Consider the following 21,448-nt stretch of genomic DNA (forward strand, 5'->3'; position numbering starts at 1 on the left):
CCAGTTTCCCCCAATCCACTGCAGAGTAATACTTTTATAAAAAACACAAATAAAATGGTGTGGCAATGTCAAATGGTTATAAAAGTTTCTAAACGGTTACTTTCTGTACTCAATACGTGGTGGCCTAGTAACAGACAGTTCAGTCCATGGACTACGATTCAGATAACACTGGCCTAGAACATTAATCTGACCACTGTAGCTGCAATGGCCATCTGTGACCATGAGGAACTCCTGAGAATGGAAACCATGCACTAACGACAATGGTGCAGACTGTAGGAAACCTGACGATCACGGTCACTCTCTCAACTCTGGATGGCACACCTTGGAAAACACCTTGTTTTATAGGAGAATACAGACTTTTTACTACTGTGATTTGGGTTTTTATTATATACAGCCAATCGACATAACAGACACTCCTACATGTGCAGACCACTGCAAAATTTCCAAAGTGCTATACTACCTCTTTTTACTCTCACATGAGAATAACCCCACTGTGAAGTAAGCAAGACAAAGTATTATCTCGATTTGACAGACAGATGGAAACTAACATTCTAAAACATGAGATAGCTTGCCTGAAGTAACACCTAGGAAGCACTGATAGCAGAACTGAAAACAGAAGCCAGCTGCCTGCTCTTTCCATAAGAGCAATCTACCTCTCAGTGAAATGAAATCACTTAACCATGATCACAAGCAAAATAAAATAAATGAGCAGGGGTGTGTACTTGCAACAAATTACATAAAGTGTGTATGCCGCTGGGTAGTAAGATACAACAAAAACACCATGGTCAACTAGTGAAGACAAAAACCAGATTTAATGGCTGTGGTGTCCTACTTCATTTGTAACAAAGCATGTGTGAAAAGGAGCTGGAGGGGCAGAAATCACAATTTTATAGTAATTTAGCCAGAAATGTAGCAACTGAACTAAGAGCAAATAATACATAGCACATTAGTTTAGGTTATGACATAAACCTTCAAACCCTGGTCTCAAATAAAATTTGAAACCCTAATATTCTATCTGGATATGAACAGAATCTGTCAATAAGTAATAATGTTTCTTAAAAACAGTTTGCATAATTATTGAAGGACAGTAATAATAATACTGAACTTTAATATAAATCAGACTTCTGAGATCCACTGTCAATCAAATGAGTTTCCATACTCTTCCTTCCATGGTGAAGAAAGGCTGGCACAGAGCCATCCCCCTCACTTCCCAGGATGCCTTGTGAGCAAAGGCGTATTAAAAAGCATATTTAAAACCTGAAGGGCTTCCCTGGTGACACAGTGGTTAAGAATCCAACTGCCAACGCAGGGGACACGGGTTTGGGCCCTGGTCCAGGAGGATCCCACGTGCCGCGGAGCAGCTGGGCCCGTGAGCCACAACTACTGAGCCTGCGCCCTAGAGCCCGTGAGCCACAATTGCTGAGGACCACACGCCTAGAGCCCGTGCTCCGCAACGGGAGAGGCCACCACAGTGAGAAGCCCGTGCACCACAACGAAGACCCAACGCAGCCAAAAATAATTAATTTAATTAACTTTTTTTAAAATTCTAAATAAAAAATAAATAAAAGCTTATGGTTAGGATCAGACATGCCATCTGTGACTGTGGACTAATTTTTATCTGGGTAAGTTTTCTTTGCCTAGGTGGCTATCAAACGTTTTATTTCATCAGCAACAAACACTAAAGTATTTGCCCATATCAATATTTATCTGTTAAATACTAAATCAAACAGAAGCTATACTTTTCAGTACACAGAGATAAAAAGGTTCTTCTGCTGTCTTAAATATTTTGTTGCAATATTTTTAATTTTAAAAACAAAAAGAAGACCCACAAGAAAAATTAGGACATGAATTTCAATGTATTTTATTACGCACATTTACCCTTTCAAAATTTCTCTACAGATATAAGCTAATTACCAAAGAAAAAAACAAGCTGAGAAAAACATTTAATTGCTCTTGGTATGTAAACATCTTATAAAAATCCTCCAGGATCATTAGTGAGAATGAGTTCTTTCAAGGAATACCTATCTATCAGTGCACTATACAAAAACTATTAAGGTCAGGATGGGGGCGGGGGAGGGAGTTACGGAGAGAGATTAATAAAATATTCACCCCCTCAAAATAACACAGGAAAGAAAACAGGAACTGCCCACTAACTCTGCAAACCACAAGCCCCTTGCAGAATCATGAAGCTACAGTGAAGTAGGAGAGAAAGCTTTGGAGGGACTCCTTCAGAGGAAAAATCCTCCAGAGTTTATACTAGCTCAGGGGTCAGCAAACTACCGGCCCACAGGCTGTTTCCCAGCCCACCTATTTCTGTAAACAAAGTTTTACCAGAACACAGCAACGCTGTCACATACTGTCTGTGACCAACATGAGTAGCAGCCACAGAGAAGACAAAACTGAAAACATTTCCTATCTAGCGTTTTACAGAAAAAGCTTGCACCCTATCAGCTACCTGAGCGATAACACAAAATAAGATGCGCTTCTCTGGGAACTGATAGGAACGAGCCTCTTTTTCATAAACACCTTTGTGTATATATACGTAGTTTTAGTTCATGAGATGTAAAAGTTGCCTACAAAAAAGCTGACACAAGCACAAAATGTCTCCAACCAGTATCCCAGACACAAAATAGCCTGTAACTTAGAAATCCAGTGAACTGCACTGTATTTTATCTCCCTTATAGAGAAGACCCAATGTGAATAAGAAAACAAATTTCTCTAATGAATTAACCTTCCGAGATTTATGATTTGGTGTGATGTATCTTTGGAAACGATGATGACACAGAGTATGTGACAGTGCTTAAGTACCTCCCCCACCAAAGACCTGGAGAAATTTCAAGTTCAGTACCCCCAGAGGTCAAAAGCATTATTAAACTCCACAGATACCCAGGGCATGCGCCAGCAGAAAGAGAAAGTTAACCAAGTTTCACCTCTCACTGCTTCCATGGCAAGTTTAAACAGCAAGCGCTAATCATTTAATTTGTACTGATGCTAATTTTTCAAAGCAAGTTCATGAATTTTCAAAGAAGTTCATGTTGCTTCTTGTTAAACCAGATCTCTAAAATGATAACCCAAACAATAAGCCAATGAGCAGAAAAAAATACATAGAACTAGAAAACTGGGTAGAATAATAACCAGTGTGTTAAATTCCATGACTAAAAGATTTAGATACAAAGGCATTTTTCCCTGCAATCTCGCTGTTACAAGGTTACTGTCAGAGGAAAGGAGTAAGGCCTGCAGCACAGAGTTTCTCAGTCAGATTCACAGCAGAGTTATATATCGAAATACACAGTCAGGAGACCTGATCAGGAAAATAATCAGGTCTGTAAAGCAAGGGAGTTTCACTGTAATTTTGTAAATAAACACTTCAGTGGATTTTTTTTTTTAATGATCAATCCTGTTGATAGTTTTCTAGTCCATCTTCTGAAGGAACCCATTCCTCTGGCTCAACTCACTGCCTGATATTCAGCAATCACTGTTAGGATAATTACATTTCCCCAAGAAACAGCAGAAAGGCATCATTTCATACAAGCAAGAAATAAGACCAGAGGCTGTCTAGGTTTCAGCCCTTCCGCCTTTCTCCCCAAAATATAAAAGGGCAATGTGTCTCTTTCTTCCAGAGAAAGCGATATGCTCAGAACAATTCCAATTGCACTCAAGATAGCTTAATAAAACAAGCTGAGGGCTTCCCTGGTGGCGCAGTGGTTGAGAGTCCGCCTGCCGATGCAGGGGACACGGGTTCGTGCCCCGGTCCGGGAAGATCCCACATGCCGCAGAGCAGCTGGGCCCGTGAGCCATGGCCGCTGAGCCTGCGCGTCCGGAGCCTGTGCTCCGCAATGGGAGAGGCCACAACAGTGAGAGGCCCGCGTAACGCAAAAAAAAAAAAAAAAAAAAAACCTTAAGACTGTGTTCTCGAGATCACCGTGACAGGACACAAGGGTGTATTCTGAAGGCTTCCTCACTGGGGTCATACAGTGTACGGTGAATCAGCTACGCCACCTCTCTTGCGCTCTTGGACAGGCTACCACCCATGTCCTGTACTTACTCATTCAACCAGAATGAACTGGACAGAAGCAGGAGCTGCGAGTCTCGTCGGGAAACAGGAAACAAACAATTCAAAAAAGCAGCACAACAAAAGATGAGGCCGGGAGGAAAGATGGAACAGAAGAGAAAATAATTAACTATCTGTAGGAGAGTGGCTGCCTACAGCGAGTGGCAGGTGGCACCTGGAGAGCACTCCAGCCCTGCAGCACATGCACTGTGGAGCTGGGAGGGGGTGGGCTGCAATTGTTCAGAAGCAGCATCTCTCTCCCCAGGGAGTCTTGCACCCAGGAGCCGGCCAGAGTCTGCTGGGCCCTGAGGAGCTTTCCCAAGGCAGAGCCTCTCCATGGCAGCTGTGCGCCCACTGGGGCGGTGTGCCACGCACAGAAGCCACTTCCCACGCCCTGCCACTGAGGTCAGCCATGCTTTCAAAGACCTCTCTCTCTTTCCAGCCTTTCTTCATTAGCTTCCCTTCCCTCCCAACCCTCTCCCCTCCACACAAGATAAAGGGATTTTTTTAACCGGATCAGTTTTCCAGGGAAGCAGAAACGTGACTGTACACGGTTCTTTAGCCTCACCTCACGATTCCGCAACAGGGACTAACATCTCTCAACATGGCTTTGTCCAGCTGACCAGGCTCTTTCTGCAGCTGAATAAAAAAACCTTTAGAAACAGTTCTGTCTCCACCAAAATAGTACAAATACATCACACCACCAATTCTGGAATACTGAAGCAGAGTCTTATCTCCCTTCAGACAGAATGTAGAAGGGCAGAAGGCTTCAAGCTTCATCCAGAAGATTCCAACTCTACGAGTCCCACGGACAAGTCCCCTTGTGCTTCCACACAACGATGCCCCTGCGGAAGTCCGCCCAGCCTGCTGGACAGCGGCAAAGGACTACTCACAAAAGCTCTTCCTTCTCTTCATTCCCCATCCTTTGTATTATACTGGGACCAGTGACACCACCAGAACTAAAAAGAGAACGAGTGCTAGTTTCTTTTTTCCCTCCCTGAAGCTCACAAGATGGGGCTGCTTTCTTTTTCAGCTGGTTGGTGGGTGTCAGCCACCTAATTAATACCCCCCTTCTCGTTAAAAGCTACCCCTAAAAAGCAAGTCGATCTCTTATATAATTTTATTCATAAGGAAAGAAGACAAAACTCAGCGTACATTAATCAATGTGTCAGGCTGACGTAATAAGCCAGATGCATTTGATGTTTGCTAAGGGTATCACTAAAATAATCTGTTAGCCACCCACCTACAGCTACAAAAGAGAAAAACAGAACAAAACAAACAAGGCTTTTTCAAGAATGTGTGTATGTGCCCAACACTTTGTTTAGTAACTCCAAAAGATACAAAACCACTTCGGCAAAAGTAAGCCACAAACCTATTCAAGAGCATTGTAAAATGCAAGGGAATTATCCAAAGGGCTGCACCGCCCACTGAATAATTTTAATACAGGATGCCCAGCAAATCTCCCTGTATGCTGCCAACAGATCACCAGCAGAGGCAAATCCAGATGATGAAACATTGTAAGAAGGGCCCTTTTTAATAATTTAGCCCATCAAGGAATGAGTATTGATTCTTGTTTTCAGCAGAAGGAGAGTGTTATCTTCAGCTTACAGCTCAGGGACAGCCTCAGGGGATTTAATCACAGTCCCTTTCCTGCCATGCGATCCTTCAGCTGTCACTGTGCATTCTTTGTCATTCTTCATCCATTTCTAGAGAACCCCTGGTCTCAAAGATGTGTCTTCCCTACTTAAGCCACAGAAGCCATAGCAGCATTTCAGGTTTTACATATTAAGCCTGTCTGCCTATTATCATTTGCCAACTGTTCTTGTCCTAAATAATTTTAACCACGCATCAGATATCTTTGTGAACTTCCATCTGGCTTGTTAACAAATCTACTAAATACCTTAAGATCAGACTGATGCTCCATCATAATGGTAAGTGTGCCGATCGATCTACGGGCGCGTGCAAACATTTTAATACAACCAAGACGACGCTACTAAGAGAACGAAAAACCAGGCGGAAGCAGTATAGGTATCAACCACTCTTTCCCCATTCCAACATGGAAGGATATAAAGTCCCTAAACTTGAGGAAAAATTAACCAAAACAATAAATTTAGTGGTAATACTAAATTTAAGGGTATTCCTGCATCTTTATATATTGGAAAAATATTCAAAACCAAAAAAATTTTTTAGACTGTAAACAAGCCAGCGATTTCCGATTCAAGTATAAATCAAACTGCTCTCATCCCTGACAGAATGTTCTGCACTCCAGTTACACTATCCTACTACTCCACTAACGTCACTCAACTTCTATTCTGTTGTCGTGGACAACTAGCCCCACCTTCCACTGAGTGTGTGAGACTGGGAGGTGGAGGCAGCCATTTCTGCTGCTCATTTGTCTTTGGATGTGATTCCAAAGCGTCCCTCCATGATCCTGTAGGTCAAGGTGCTGTAATCCTGAGGGCTTCAGCACTCCAAGGTCACCACACACATCTGCTATTATAGACACCAAAGGGATTGTACACCTGCCTTCCTAGGTCCTTCTGCTTTTCCACCAGACTGTAAATTGTTACAAGGCCCTGGGGCAGTGCAGCAGCGGCTCCATTCCATTCAGGCCTCAAGGAGCGTCAGGGCTGTCAGGAGGCTGCAGCCAAGGGCAGCGGCCTCACCAATGTCAACACCTCCCTCTCTGTGGCCAATGAGCCACTCTCCTGTTGTAAGATCACAGCAAGTTCCCCTCTAACAAAGACTTAAAGAGCCAAAAACCATCAAATTAAAACAAAAATACAGAGGCCTCTCTGGTGGCGCGGTGGTTAAGAATCCGCCTGCCGATGCAGGGGACACGGGTTCCAGCCCTGGTCTGGGAGGATCCCACGTGCCGCGGAGCAACTAAGCCCGTGCGCCACAACTACTGAGCCTGTGCTCTAGAGCCCATGAGCCACAACTACTGAGCCCGTGTGCCGCAACTACTGAAGCCAACACGCCTAGAGCCTGTGCTCCACAACAAGAGAAGCCACCGCAACGAAGAGTAGCCCCCGCTCACCGCAACTAGAGAAAGCCCACGTGCAGCAACGAAGACCCAACACCGTGTTAATGGTCCATTCAGTCACATTTAATGTATTCCTTTTTAAAACGTCCCTCTTTATCTGATTAAAAAACAATAATAATGTGCTTTTTTCCTATTTTGTAAATGAAGCAAACTATTAATTCAGTGGTTAAGAAGCAACTTCTTGGAGCCAAGAACTGCTCTGAGCACTGCAAACAAAAAGATGAGTGAAACACAGCCCCTTGATTTTCTTTTTTGTGTGTGTGGGGGGGCAGGGGGGTGCCGCACCGCTTGACTTGTGGGATCTTAGTTCCCCGACCAGGGAACGAACCGTGCTCTCGGCAGTGAAAGCGCTGAGTTCTACCAACTGGACCGCCAGGGAAGTCCCAACAGCCCCTTGATTTAACATTGCCAAAACGACAGATTATGCAGTTGACTCTTGAACAACACGGGTGTGAACTGCATTGAACTGTGTGGATCCACTTATATGTGGGGCTTTTTCACTAGATACACAGTCAGCCCTCTGTGTCTGGAGATGTGGAATCCGTGGCTACGGAGGGCTGGCTATGGGACGTGAGCATCCACGGATGTTGGCGTCTGAGGCAGGTCCTGGAACCAGTCCCCCACAGATACCAAGGGGCAATGTATGTACAAAGTAGCCATGCATGATGTCAGGGATGCTGGCTAACTGTCTCCCTCAGAGAGGAGCAAGAGATGGGGAGGTGGAAGCAGGAGAGGGCTAGCTTTTATTTTCATTTCAATGCATATCTTAAATTTTTTAACAGACTCATTTTCTGGATTACCTATTTTATAATTTCATTAAGAGTTTCAAGCTACATGATTTTGACTCTGAATGTTTACATACAATCAAAAACTAAGCAGTACTACGATAATTATCACAAGCTAGTACGTAAACAAGATAAACCCAATATGCCACGGTGGTGCCAAGTAAGGGCAAAGTCACAACATGGTAGCTACACTTAGAGAGGTTTCTCAGTGATAATAACAAAAATGAAATCAAGAGAAGAACTGATTCACCACAAGGAACCCAGTAATCTAAACACATTATACACCAGCCCCTGGCCCCCAATAATCTGGGCCATAAGCAATCAGTAACAAATTTATGTCACAAGTGACTATGTCATTTCATCAAAACATCATCACCCATTCTATCAAATTAATACTGGTAGTTAGAGTTTTATTGGTTTTGTAGTTTGGTTTGAATTTATTTATAAATTGTCTCTGAACGCTATATTAGGGATTTAAACATGCAGATTATACCTAATTTGTGTGCTGGGGAAGGTAGGAAATTAAGTTAAAATGGGAGAACCACAAAAACAAATTTTTTAAGGGCATAAAATACTGAGGTTTAAGAAACGTAAGAGGTCCTGGAACTGCACTAAAAGAACTCTACATCCTGCAAAGGACAGGATCGGATCTGCAACTATAACAGTCACTGGTGGCAGACTTCCACGTGCTAAAGCTGGCTGCCCATAAGATATCCCGGGGAGTGCTTGGAAAAACTGTGGATTCCTGGGCTTCACTCCAGAACTACTGAAGTAATACTCTGGCTTTAAAAGTGAGGAAACTGAGGTGCAACGAGATGAAGTAACTTGATCACTAGTAAATGTTGCCAACATGAATCAAACCAACACCATTATTTCAGCAGTAAAAATGTGTATTTTTTTAAACCACTTCCATGATCTATTACTTCTAAGCAGCTCTTCTCTCCTCTGGAGCGTAAAAATGGAAAAAAACACCATTACAGGTTTTTCCTCTTTCTACAAAAATAATGAAAATTCATTAAGTCCTTGTGTTGCTAAAAATGAAAAACACCCTGAGGGCTCAAATGTTCTGAGGGCTTCCTCCTCACCCGCCTGCCTCTCTCTCTCTCTCCCTCCCTCCCTCCTTCCCTTCCTTCTCTTCCTCCCTCCCTCCCTCCCTCTCTCCCTTTCTTTCTTCCACTTGACTCAAAAATCCCACCTTTGAGTTAATGGTAGGTGAATTCTGATCTATTTCTCAAAGACAGAGTTTGAGGGGAAAAAGAAAAAGAAGTGCATTCCACAATCACCACAGTGATTCAGGCAAAAAATAAAATAGGTGCTAATATTAGTGGGTGAAAATCTGATGACAAACAGGATATTTACATGTTCTCAAAGTTTCCCCCTACCAATTACCTATTAATTACAAAGGGAAAGTTAGTAACTTATCCAAGTGATCCAAGTTGCTGTCACCAACAATGTGACAAATTGGTATCCCGTGTCCTCTAATGTAAGGCACTTAGGACACAATACCACTAATATAACAGCCCTGCCTAAAATGCATAACCTTCAGCTAATAACTAGGAAGCAGCAAACTACAAAAAACTGAACTGCACTCTTCCAAAACATGTCAATGTCGTGAAAGACAAAGAAAGGATAAGGAACTGTTCCAGATTAAAGGAGACCAAAGGGACATGGTAGACAGATGTGTGATGCTGGTTTGGATACTAGGCCAGAAAAACAAATTGCTACAGAGGGCATTACTGGGATCTGTGACAAAATGTGGATGTCTGTAGATTCGATTAGTATTGTGGTGCTGTTAGGCCTCCTGATTTTGATAACTATATAGTGGCTATATAAATGAATGTCCTCGTTCTTACAAAATACACACCTAAGTGTTCAGGAGTAAACAGTCAGTCAAGATGTCTGCATTTTACACTCAGTTCAGAGCAGTGGAATAGATTAGCGAGCCCAGAAACAGACTCACATAAATAGAGTCAACTGACAAAGGAGGAAAGGCAATGCAATAGAGAAAAGATAATTTTTACAACAAATGGTGCTGAACAACTGGATACCTACATGCCCTCCCCCACCCGCCCACAAAATAAAAGAACCTAGACACAAAAATCAACTCAACATGGATCACAGACCTAAATGTAAAATGCAAAACTATAAAACCCTGGAAGAAGATAACACAGAATGAAATCTGAATGGCCTTGGGTATGGAGATCACTCTTCGGATTCAATACTAAAGGCACAATCCACGAAGGAACGAACTGATAAGCTGGATTCGTTAAAATGAAAAACCTCTGCTCTGTAAAAGACACTGTCAAGAAAAGCAAAGGACAAACCACAGACTAGGAGAAAATATTTGCAAAAGACACATCTGATAAAGAACTGTCATGCAAAATACACAAAGAGCTCTTAATGCTCAACATTAAAAAAATAAACGGCCTGATTTGAAAATGGGCCAGAGCCCCTAACAAAAGATACTCCACATCGTAAGTCATCAGGAAAATGCAAATTCAGACAACAGTGAAATACCACTAACAAGCCTAACAGGACAGTCAAAATCCAGAACACTGACAACACCAAATGTTGGTGAGGATGTGGAGCAACAGGAACTTTTCATTCACTGCTGGTGGGAACGCAGACTGGTACGGCTAACTTTGGGAAACACTTTGGTTGTTTCTTAGAAAATTAAACACACTCTTACTGGACAATCCTGCAACGAGGCTCCCGAAGGAGTTAGAAACTTACATCCACGCAATAACCTGCTATAATGGATGTTACAGCAGCTTTATTCATAATTGCTAAACCCTGGAGGAACAAAGGTAGCTTTCAGCGGGTAAAAGGATAAACAAACTGTGGTACATCCAAACAATGGAATATTATTCAGCGTGAAATATTATTCAACTGTTACGCCATGAAAAGACATGGAGGAATCTTAAGCGCATACTACTAAGTGAAAGAAGCCAATCTGAAAAGGTTACATATTGTATGATTCAAACTATATGACATTCTGCAAAAGGCAAAACTATGGAGACAGCAAAGAGATCAGTGGTTGCCAGGGGTCAGAAGGAAAGGAGGGATGAATAGGCAAAGCACAGAGGATGTTTAGGACAGTGAAACTACTCGGTATGGAGCTCTAACAGTGGATACACGGCATTAGAAACTTGTCCAAACCCAAAGAATGTACAACACACTGAAAGTGAACCCTAATGTAAACCATGCACTTTGGATGATAAGGATGTGATAATGACCTGTGGATTCATCAACTGTAATATATGTATCACTCTGGTTTTGCTAATGGGAGAGGCCACTCATGTATAGGGTAGGAGGTATATGGGAAATCTCTGTGCCTTCCACTCAATTTTTGCTGTGATCCTAAAACTGTTCTAAAAAATAAAGTCTATTTACAAAGAAAAGAAAGGAAAAAAATGACAAGTACCTGACATTCGATCTAACTGTACAACAGGAGATCAAAGATAAAACCAGAAAATGCCAACTTCCAGGCATTAGGCGTAACAATTTCTAGACTCTGGAAAGGATCAATTAACCTTAGGTGTATTACTTAATCTTGACCCCAGGCCCTTAGAAAAATTGAAGGCCTTGATAGTTGTAAGAGATATTGTCACTAAAAATACTATGAGGTCCTAAAAGGAGGTGTAACACACAAAGTTTAAGCTAAACAAAACTGCAAGCTCTACACCTCCATGTGCTAAAATTTCTTTGGCAATTTATAATTAATAAAACTGATTCTGGAGAACTTGTAAAGCCTGGGAACTCCATATATTTGCTTAGGTATTTTTCAAACAGTACGAAACAGCCCTAAAAAGGCAAAGTTGAAGGGCCTAACAGTGCCTTTAGGTAATGAAGGGTGATGCATTATCCCTGAAAGAAGGGAAAGCTCAATAAAACCTAAACGTGATCATTATGTTTCATACAGATCTATGGCAACAAAAAGACTGCTTAAAACAGCAGGCAGTTTTTTAAAATCATAAGGTTATTCAAATCTGTGTTCTGAAAAATGTGGCTATCATGATGTCCCTTCTGTAAAAAAAAAAGAGCAGATGAATATAATGGAAGATAGCCTTAAGAACAAATTAGCTGACGTCCAGCTTCTAAGGGAGAGCAGACTGTGAAAACAACTTCTCCAAAGGAAAGGAATTCACCTGGAAGCAGGTTATATGCTCGCTAATACTAATACTGGTCAATTGGATGTTTTAAGAATTTTTTAAACTTGCTACATTAAAATTCAACAGCTAGGGCTTCCCTGGTGGCGCAGTGGTTGAGAGTCCGCCTGCCGATGCAGGGAACGCGGGTTCGTGCCCCAGTCCGGGAGGATCCCACATGCCGCGGAGCAGTTAGGCCCGTAAGCCATGGCCGCTGAGCCTGCGTGTCCGGAGCCTGTGCTCTGCAACGGGAGAGGCCACAACAGCGAGAGGCCCGCGTACCGCAAAAAAAAAAAAAAAAAAAAAAATTCAACAGCTATAAATTATCTTTCATTTAGGGTAGATGGATTAATCCCTAAATTAATATAGCACCTGTATTGGCAATTTTTCTGAAAATCAGTGGTTTTAACACCTTTCACTACAATCAAATATAAAAGACAATGGTTATTTTTGGCATACTTAGTGGCAGTTGGGGAAGCTACAGTAAACTCTGAAAAAAGCAAGATATCCTTAAAACCTCCTGTACAGTTAGAGAAGCAACAAGATGACAGTTCTTTATAAGCACCAAGCAGGTAAGAAATATAATTAACTTTACTTTTAAGACAGCATTTTATAATAAATGTTCACTTTTAATTATTAAATGGTACCAAAAGTCCCAAGTATGAGAAGTACCAGTGTTAGAAATGATACTTTAAAATGATAAATGCCTTACGTAAGCAAAAAATAATACTGTTTTAACAGTGGCTTGAGACTCAGTCAAAAAGTTTAAACTAGATTATTAGGCAAAGTATTCTTAGCTTCTAAAGAAATAAATGGTGTTATCACGTGGGCTGGCTCTAAGAACACCCAATGGTCAAGGAAGGTAGCAAGGAGCAATGGGAAGAACACCAACCAGAGACCCAAGAGATTTGGGCCTAAGCAGCGCCGCATGAAGCAGGGGTTTGGGGTGAGCCACTGGACCCCGGCTTCCTGCTCTGTGTTGGTGAAGTAGGTCTGTCTAGATCAGGGGACTGGATTTATTCCAAGGGACATGCAAAGCCCAATTTCTCACACGCACAAAATTTTATCTGAAACAAATGCAGACTAACACACACAGACTACAAGGGTCATTTTTCAAATGTACACAGATGCTGTTAAGTGAGAAGGGAGCTCATCGTTGGGGTCTGCTGGTCAGGCATTTTTTTTAAACAAAAGGACAGTAAGATAGGACCACCACAAGTGCTAACAGGAAAAGAAAACTCACCAATACTAAACAGGGTTCCCACACCATGCTGTTAACACCACCGTCCATCTATTCAGGGGAAAGGCCAGCCTGTAAAACTCTCAGTGGCAGAAGCCTTCTACTCTCCAAAGTGAATGAGCAGCAAGCACGTCAGCTGAGGAACTCACTAGTAAAGTGAAGGCAAAGGGGCATCGAGGCAGGGGTCACCCATGCAGTACAAAGTCAGCCAGGGGCACAACCAAGATTACCCATGGCCAGGTGAGTTCCTGAGTTAAACCTCAGTCCTGCCAGATTTTTATACAAAGGCAAGATTTTATATGAGCGCAAACCTCAAGTTTTCTCACGTACAAAATGAAATAAATATCACAGGTTGTTGTGGAGATCAAACGGGTTAAGCTACGTGAAAAGAGTAGCAGTGTGCCTAGGCACAAAGTAAATGCTCCACGTTAGTTGACTTCCGTAACAGCTAGCTGATTTGAGGGGTGTGTGTTTGTTTTTCCAGGGTTTTAATTATAGCCTTTACTTGGAAAATAGCCTCAATTAAAGAAATTTTTAAAATATTTATATAATTTTAACAGTTACTTTCCCGATTTGAGGTTTTAAGTGACCCACCTCAAGAGGCTTTAGAGAACAGCAGTTTTTAAACTTAATTTTTAAATTTTTTTCAACATTTTAGGAATCTACTGATTATCATCCATGGTTGAAAAGTATATATTCTCTCCAGGGAAATGCACATACATATAAGACTTTGCAAGCGATTCCAGAAAGTTCATAGACGCTCTTAAACTCAAGGAGACCACCTAGGGGCCTATGGGCTTCAGATTAAGAATGTCCAGAAAACTAGTAAATTATTTAACCCTGAGTCTGTACAACAAAACCCGCTGTGATAAGAGATAATGCTTAAGGAATGCTTATTATATGCCTGCATCATGGTAAGCAATCTAATGAATTACTTCATCACCTTTGTAACAACCCTTTGAGGTAAACAGTAGTAGTGTGCCCATTTTAGAGGTGAGAAGACTAAGGGTTAGAAAGGTTGATTAACGCATCCTATGTTACACAGGAACTCATCAAGAGAAAAAATTGTTCTCTAAAGGATAATGCCCCAAAAACAAAACCAGTCGTTAAAAAAATAATGACTTGGTTCAATCACTCACCAAAGAACATCTGGGCTCTTTCCAGTATTTTTCTATTGTGAATAAAGCAGCTATGAACATTTTTTTTAGTAACTTAAATAAAATAGCTCGACCCACTACTGCAATGTTGTCTTATTTATATGTGTTAGCCACTCCACGGAGGTCTTAAACACACAAAAAGATACGACTGAAAAATAAAAATGCTAAATAACTAAATACCAAAGTGAGGAGTACTGACTTTTTAGCGAGGAGAGGATGGGTGCACCCAACAAGCGTTCCAGCCCGCAGAGCCACGTTCATGACAGTGGAAATGAATGTGCATTTTAAATCCCCTCTAAATGGCTGCACCTTCTCTGCTTTGGACAGAGCCTCTGTCACGCCAATTAAACCCCCTGATACTGGGAACAGCTGGGGGTGCGGGATGATCTCTGTCCTGTCCGGGGAGGATCTGGGCAATGTTTTCTTTGCCTTCTCACCTCCCTCCCACCAACTACCAGTAAATCAGTAATTCTTGCTAGAAGACATCGAAGCTAACAGATTCTCGGGAACAAGTAAAAATGTTGCCCTTCTAGCACAAATACTTTTAAAATGAACAGATAAAAAATTAATAAAATTAAATCTTATGAGTTGATGCCATCATTTGTATACAGACAGAGATCACCTATACCTGAATATGCAAAGGAAGTTAAATTATGATGCAATCAATGCTATCTTATAAAAACTAAATTAACAAAAACAGTCTATTAGGGAAGACATCTGGTGTATCACGGCAGGAAACATTAATGATATTGTCTGCAACCCTGTAATCAATTTTTTCTCCCAGTAGCTCTCTCATTACACTGTATTAGATGTGTGTGCCTGCAGGATTTATGAGAACTCCACACATGGAGGGGAGCTTGGCCAACTGGATCCAATTCAGATCCAGCTCAAATGACTTTGGCAGCATGAAGCGTTGTTAAAGAACAATCAATACGTTAGCTTTATGCAGCATCATCCTGACTGAAAGAAGATTTATCATCGTACTACAGAATCTTCTCCAACCTACATATGATGGTATCTGAGAATACCACCCATCATGAACTTATTTAAATCCCTAGTGGACACAATATTTTTACTGCTAAAAAAATAAATACTCGTCGTCACTAATGCTAATATAAAAAGTTTACTACATATCAATTATGGGCAAAACTTTAAATCCATTCAGCAAATCCTGGTTAGTGGGTATTGCAGTAAATGAAACAGTCTAACAATGACATTGACACTGATTAGAGAATAAAGATAATATTGGCCTGAAAGATAAAAACCATTTCTCTCTCTCTCTCTCTCTCTCTCTCACACACACACACACACACACACACACGATGGTAACTGGTAAAGGCTGAAGCTTTTGAAGTATGCAGTCAAGTTGGGACTCTGCTAATTTGTCCCTTAAGCCGTCAGTATCTCTCCAGGGATTAAAATTAGATTTTTATCCACTACGTTGGGTTTTATCTTCCATTGTGAATGGCTATTATATCAAGACTTCCAAGGCTTCCATAATGTGAACCTTTTTCTCTGGTCTAATTCTTGATAAATTACAGTGGCAACTACCTAAACATGAAAATGTTGTGACAATTATTCCTGATTTTATTACAATTATTAATGTCCCATCTCCACTGTCTTGGTCCTCTTCATTTTATGCATGGATGACAGTCCTAGCCACCTAATTGGAACTTTTACAGTCTTTCCCCACTCCACACTCTACCCAATGAATCTTCTTAAGCAGTGATCTGCAGATCGGCCTGCCCGCAATAAAAAAGCCTGCAAGGCTCTCTTCGGCCTAGAACATAAAATGTCACCTTGTCTAACCTTTCAGACCCTCAATGATCCGGCTCCATTTTGTATCCCCACCTCTGCCTCCCAGGACCCACTAACCTGTGCTCTTCTTTGACGTCCTGCGGCATCTTCTCACAACTCCCAGCTTCACCAGGCTCACTGCCTACGTTGCTTATAAGAACAGGCTGACACGTACACCTGGCGAGCTGAGCTCCTCCACTCTGCCTGCCCACGTGTTACTGGTGTACCAAAAACACACCCGGCTCCTCAGTACCTAGCTACCTTCCCAAAACTTTCCCAAGCGCTGCTACAGGCCATCGGGAGCGCTCTCTTTTCCTAGTCTCAAGATACTAATATGCTACACGGCAAGTGAACAAGTCGTTGCATATTGCCAGTATCTGGATCTGTGCGTGCATGTACGAGGGCTATTCTCTTGTGTTATTTCCTAATCAAGCATGAGTTTGAGCCCCAGGGTCAGATTAGGTAAAACAAGGGAAAGACAGGTCTTAACCTTCTTTAGTGACTAGCAGCGGTCAATCAGAACAATAAACACCTGTCCTTCAGAAAACTTGAGCATTAAATCCTCATGAAGGAAGGAAAATGAAGACAGGTGTGTACACCGAGCTTCCAGAAAAGGTGAGGCACACGGCACAAAAGTAACCCTCGTGGATCGCTAACACCAGGCCCTGTGCTCCAGGGGACAAAGAGCTGAAGACACTGCATCCTGCTTCACCTCACGTAACGCCCCACATCATCACCAGGTAACAGAGGATTTGCCGGGGTACAGCTGAGAGCACTCCATCTACTCCCCAACCCAAGCCTTTCAAACGCTTATTCTGTATCCGGCCCTGCAGAAAAGCCCAGCTACCTCTGAGCAATACTCTACCGAAGGTCACCGGAGAGGGCAGCAGCCCGAACAGTTTAGACTCACGGGCCACAAGTCCCGGTGATCCTGGGGAAAGGCGCAGTCCGCACGCGGACTCAAACTTACCCCCTTTTCCCCTATTTCAGTCGCCAACGTCCATACTCGCTGCTGATTGCCAGCTCCTGCTCCTTGCAGCGGCCCAGCATGCTCTCTGCTGGTGCCAACACCCCTCCACCACCAAGCCCCCCGACTTCTGGAACTGTCCTAGAGGGGTAAGGCAAGTCCCGTATTTTGCTTCCTCTGTGCGTGTACTTGTTACTCCTTTAAGAACACATACGATACAGCACATTTTTAAAGGGGCTCTGGGGAGGGAGGTGATATTCCTATTTTATACCCTGTGGGATATAAAATATTGATAGCTTTTAAAAACGGGATTCTCCTTACCCCTACAGGCCCTCTCCCGGCTTCAGAAAGATGCTGTGGCGGCTGTGCTGCCACCGGCAGAGAGCATGCTGGGGGGTCGCACAAAGCAGGAGGTGGAGATCTGCAACAGGCCTGGGAGTTGTGGACCTAAAAGAGAAAAAAGTTTTAAGTTAACAGGCCCAATGTCCTCTCATACCCTGGTTACTAGGGGCACTCAGCACACAAGCAGGCAGCTGCACAAATCCTTTAGCAGGTGGCCTCTGAAGTCTCAGCGAATCTGTTCTGCCACTAAAGTTAAACTCCGCACATCAGTCAGAGCTGCTTCCTTTCTCCAGCGTGAACATACGACCCTCTGGCTCCACACTCTCAGTATGGGCCTGTCATAAAGCGGTATGGTGTGTGCCCCTCAAAATAACCAAGTTAAGATGTGACACAGTGTCAAAGCACCGTGACAGTGGCATGCTTTGCTTATAACAAAAACAAAAATGCAATGGTGTCAGATAAACATGACTATAAAATAAACCACCAGTGGACAAACTGAGCTTTCAGAAGAGTTTCTAAGGAGAGATGCCAGAGGCATAGGATATGTACTTCAGAAGGAAATGCTCAAGGTACTGGGGGCAGGGGCCTCAAAGAAAGATCCTACCATTTTCTCAAAGTCCTAGTTTAATTTTGTAAAGCTAAAGATAAGGTAACATACAAAGGCTTAACACCAGAGGAAAAAGAAGACACCATTCAAACAAGCTTTAATTTACTCACAAGGTAAATGTAATGAACAGACTGGAGCATAAAGTTCAAGAAAGATATTATTTCTTTTAGGGGCAAAACCAGTTTGGTATGTACCATATGTCTTTTTTTTTTTTAAAGAAACTTTTAAAACATTTAAAACCAGCAAAATATTAAAGAGCAACTTCTGAAAGCCAGCACAGTCCTGATAAGTATCAAAAAAAGATACTTCAGATGACAGTCTGAATAGGTCCCTTTTCAAAAACTCTAGGGAGTACGTAACATTTCCCAAAACCTAACCAATCCAATTTCATGTTGTTTTTAATGAACTGAAAACCCCATAAAATCCAAATACTTATGTGAATTTCTGTTCTTAAGATGGTTTTTAAATTACAGGTAAGCAAACTTTTCATATTAAATCATTTTTAGGGAGTCCTGATACATATAATTCATTTCAGAAAGCTAAGACTCACTCTCTAACAGCTTCCTGTGGCCCAAGATTTTAATAGGCTCCATCAACTACTTATTTTCTTTTTATGTCTCTCTGAAAACAAACAAAAAAGATAAATCCCAAGAAAAAGAGCTAATCTTGGGCATGTCTTTATCATGATGCTTTTCTGTTCTTTTCTTTCTCTACAGACGACCCTCTAGAGCATCCCAGGCTCCCACACCATATATGCTTCCTGTGCGGCCAGTCTCTGACTCCCACTGCCCCCACGGACAGTAAATATACATGACCTGCATGGACAGCAAGTGTTAGTGGCCATAGCCTTCTCCACCACACATCTCCCACCTCCCCATACCAGCACTGCAAATTTCTAATCAAAGATTCAACTGTGCACTAGAATGTACAGTATACTCAAGATCTTTTAATATAAGCATCAAATAAAAATGAACCTGTGGTTAATCTCTTGCACTAGGAGTTAATCAGACCACTCAAATCCTTATTCATTCAAATCAAGGGTTTTAAACAGAAAGACACTTGGCGAAGCATTTCTAAGCATGTTGGCATCACTTAATGTGCAAAAGTTCAAGTAATTATTAAAACATTTTAAACATGAAAAAAGGCATCATTTCAAAGCATTTCATTATTCTTACTTATGAATCAGAAAACGCTGATAGTATCTCAGTTGCCCTAATTTTCTTTCGTTTCTTCTAATGGATTTTTTCTTCTATAATTTTGAGTTGGTCCTTAACACAAACAACCACATATACACAAATTACAAATTTCCAGTTCTAAGAAATAAGAGTTGGAATGACAAGATTTTACCAGTATTCTTGCACAGTAGCTCTCTGCAAATATCAGATTGTCTCAAACATTCTTAAGTTCCTTTTTTAAAAAATCAGAATACCTAGAGTTTTCTGCATTGAAAAAATTTTACATACAGAGAACAGGTTTACCATTAAAATAACATTTTTAGACAGTTTATGGAAGTAAATATAATTAAACTTTTTAAGTGATTTCTTAGAGTCCTAAAATCCAAATACATTAGGAGAAAATGAACTACCCAACTTCACAGTAATCGTGAACCATTAAAACTTTAAATACCACGTGGCCTACGATGACTGTCAGCCATGAGTGAAAACAGACCACTGAGAAGCTAAGTAAATGGAACCAATGAGATGTTCTGAGATTACTTATTCCCAAAGCCTCGCTTTGATTTTCACTTGTGTCACCACTTCCTTCCACTTAATTGACACTCGTATCATGCGAAGAGGCTGTGGTGATTCAAAATAACTTTCAACATGATTGTCCTATAATTGGGGTGGAGGTGGGGGGCAGGCACAGCAGATACCCAACAACGCAGCATCTGACTATGCCCATCAAACTCAGGGCTAAGCGATAGCATCCCACTCTTAAAATTATAAACTTCAAATTCCAACATGAAAAGGACATTTAATCCTTGCACATATATGTATTATTGGTGGGTTACTCCAAACACAGCATGGAGGAAGCTCAATACCCCATTATAGTTTATCACAATGCTTATCGATAGCAACTAAGCAACCATGACCTTTATTTTAAACAAAGAAGGTTGGGGTAGGGGAAGGCGTGGCCTTTAGAAGAATACTCTAGCACCAAATCAGTAATTCAAACCTTTTCCCTTTTTTACTTTTTTTTTTAAATTGAAGTATATACAACGTACAATATTATATAAGATACGGGTATACAATATAGTGATTCACAGTTTTTAAAGATTATAGTCCATTTCCAGTTATTATAGAATATTCGGTATATTCCACGTTGTACAATATATCCTTGTACCTTATTTTACACATAATAGTTTGTACCTCTTTATCCCCTACCCCTATCTTGCCCCTCCCCTCTTCCCTCTCCGCACTGATAAACTAATTTGTTCTCTATATCTGTAAGTCTGTTTCTTTAGTTTAAATTATAGTCACTAGTTTGTTGTATTTTTTAGATTCCACACTAAAGTGATATCATGCAGTGCTTGTCTTTCTCGGTCTGACTTACTTCACTTAGCAAAGTACCCTCCAAGTCCATTCATGTTGTTGCAAATGGCAAAATTTCCTTCTTTTTTCCAACTTTTTCTTGACCTAGAAATCACTGTATAAGAGCACTGTCCCACCGATGCGCCCACTCCTGACAGGTGAGAACAATTAAACTAACAAAGGAACAACTCTTTTTAAAGAACTGTCTCTGCTGTACTTTCCACTAAGTAAGATGTAACTCCTCACTCTATAAACTGAGAACACTTGATAACAAACTTCAAAGTCTTCACTTCATTATCCAACACTACACTCAAGTCACAAAGCTGTAACCAAGTGGTACTGACCTTTTTACAGGGAATGAACAAAGAGGGTAAAGAGAAAAAGAAACTACAAATAGACTCAATTCTGCAGGCCTAACTTGAGGGACTATAAAAAACCAAAAGAGAAAACAGCTACTGTTTCACACGGAAACAAGTCATCACATCCTATGGCATTTTTCATATCTGCTGGCCTTCTCTGGGATGTTTACATATAGACTAAGCCCTCGTTTATCTTTGCTAGAAGTCAGTGACATAGCAAATTCGAAACAGAATGTCTAAAAAATGTTATGACTTTGGCTACACTCACATAAACTTCCTGAAGAAAATTAAAACTATTTTTAGAATTTTATTATTTAAATATATAAAATACTACACACTGCAGGCTAACTGAAGGTAACGAAGCAGATCTCTTTGGCCTGTTTAATAAATGGAAGATTACTTTGTAGTTAATGCATGG

The 21,448-nt window shown here is 41.3% G+C and overlaps 1 protein-coding gene across 4 annotated transcripts in view; it reads right to left on the bottom strand.

The window, feature by feature from the left end:
• The window catches only part of RERE (arginine-glutamic acid dipeptide repeats), a 426,633-nt gene that overhangs the window by 202,451 nt on the left and 202,734 nt on the right, over positions 1-21,448 (bottom strand). For 3 of the 4 annotated variants that reach the window (XM_067719188.1, XM_067719170.1, XM_067719179.1), the window contains exon 4: positions 17,513-17,638. The exons of the other annotated variant lie outside the window; for it this stretch is intronic. In XM_067719188.1, the coding sequence (XP_067575289.1) occupies positions 17,513-17,638 (126 nt within the window). The remainder of the gene's footprint in view (positions 1-17,512; positions 17,639-21,448) is intronic. 4 annotated transcript variants of the gene reach the window in all.

Source organism: Pseudorca crassidens, chromosome 2 (genome assembly GCF_039906515.1).
Source record: "Pseudorca crassidens isolate mPseCra1 chromosome 2, mPseCra1.hap1, whole genome shotgun sequence".
In the NCBI taxonomy this organism is placed as follows: Eukaryota; Metazoa; Chordata; class Mammalia; order Artiodactyla; family Delphinidae; genus Pseudorca; species Pseudorca crassidens.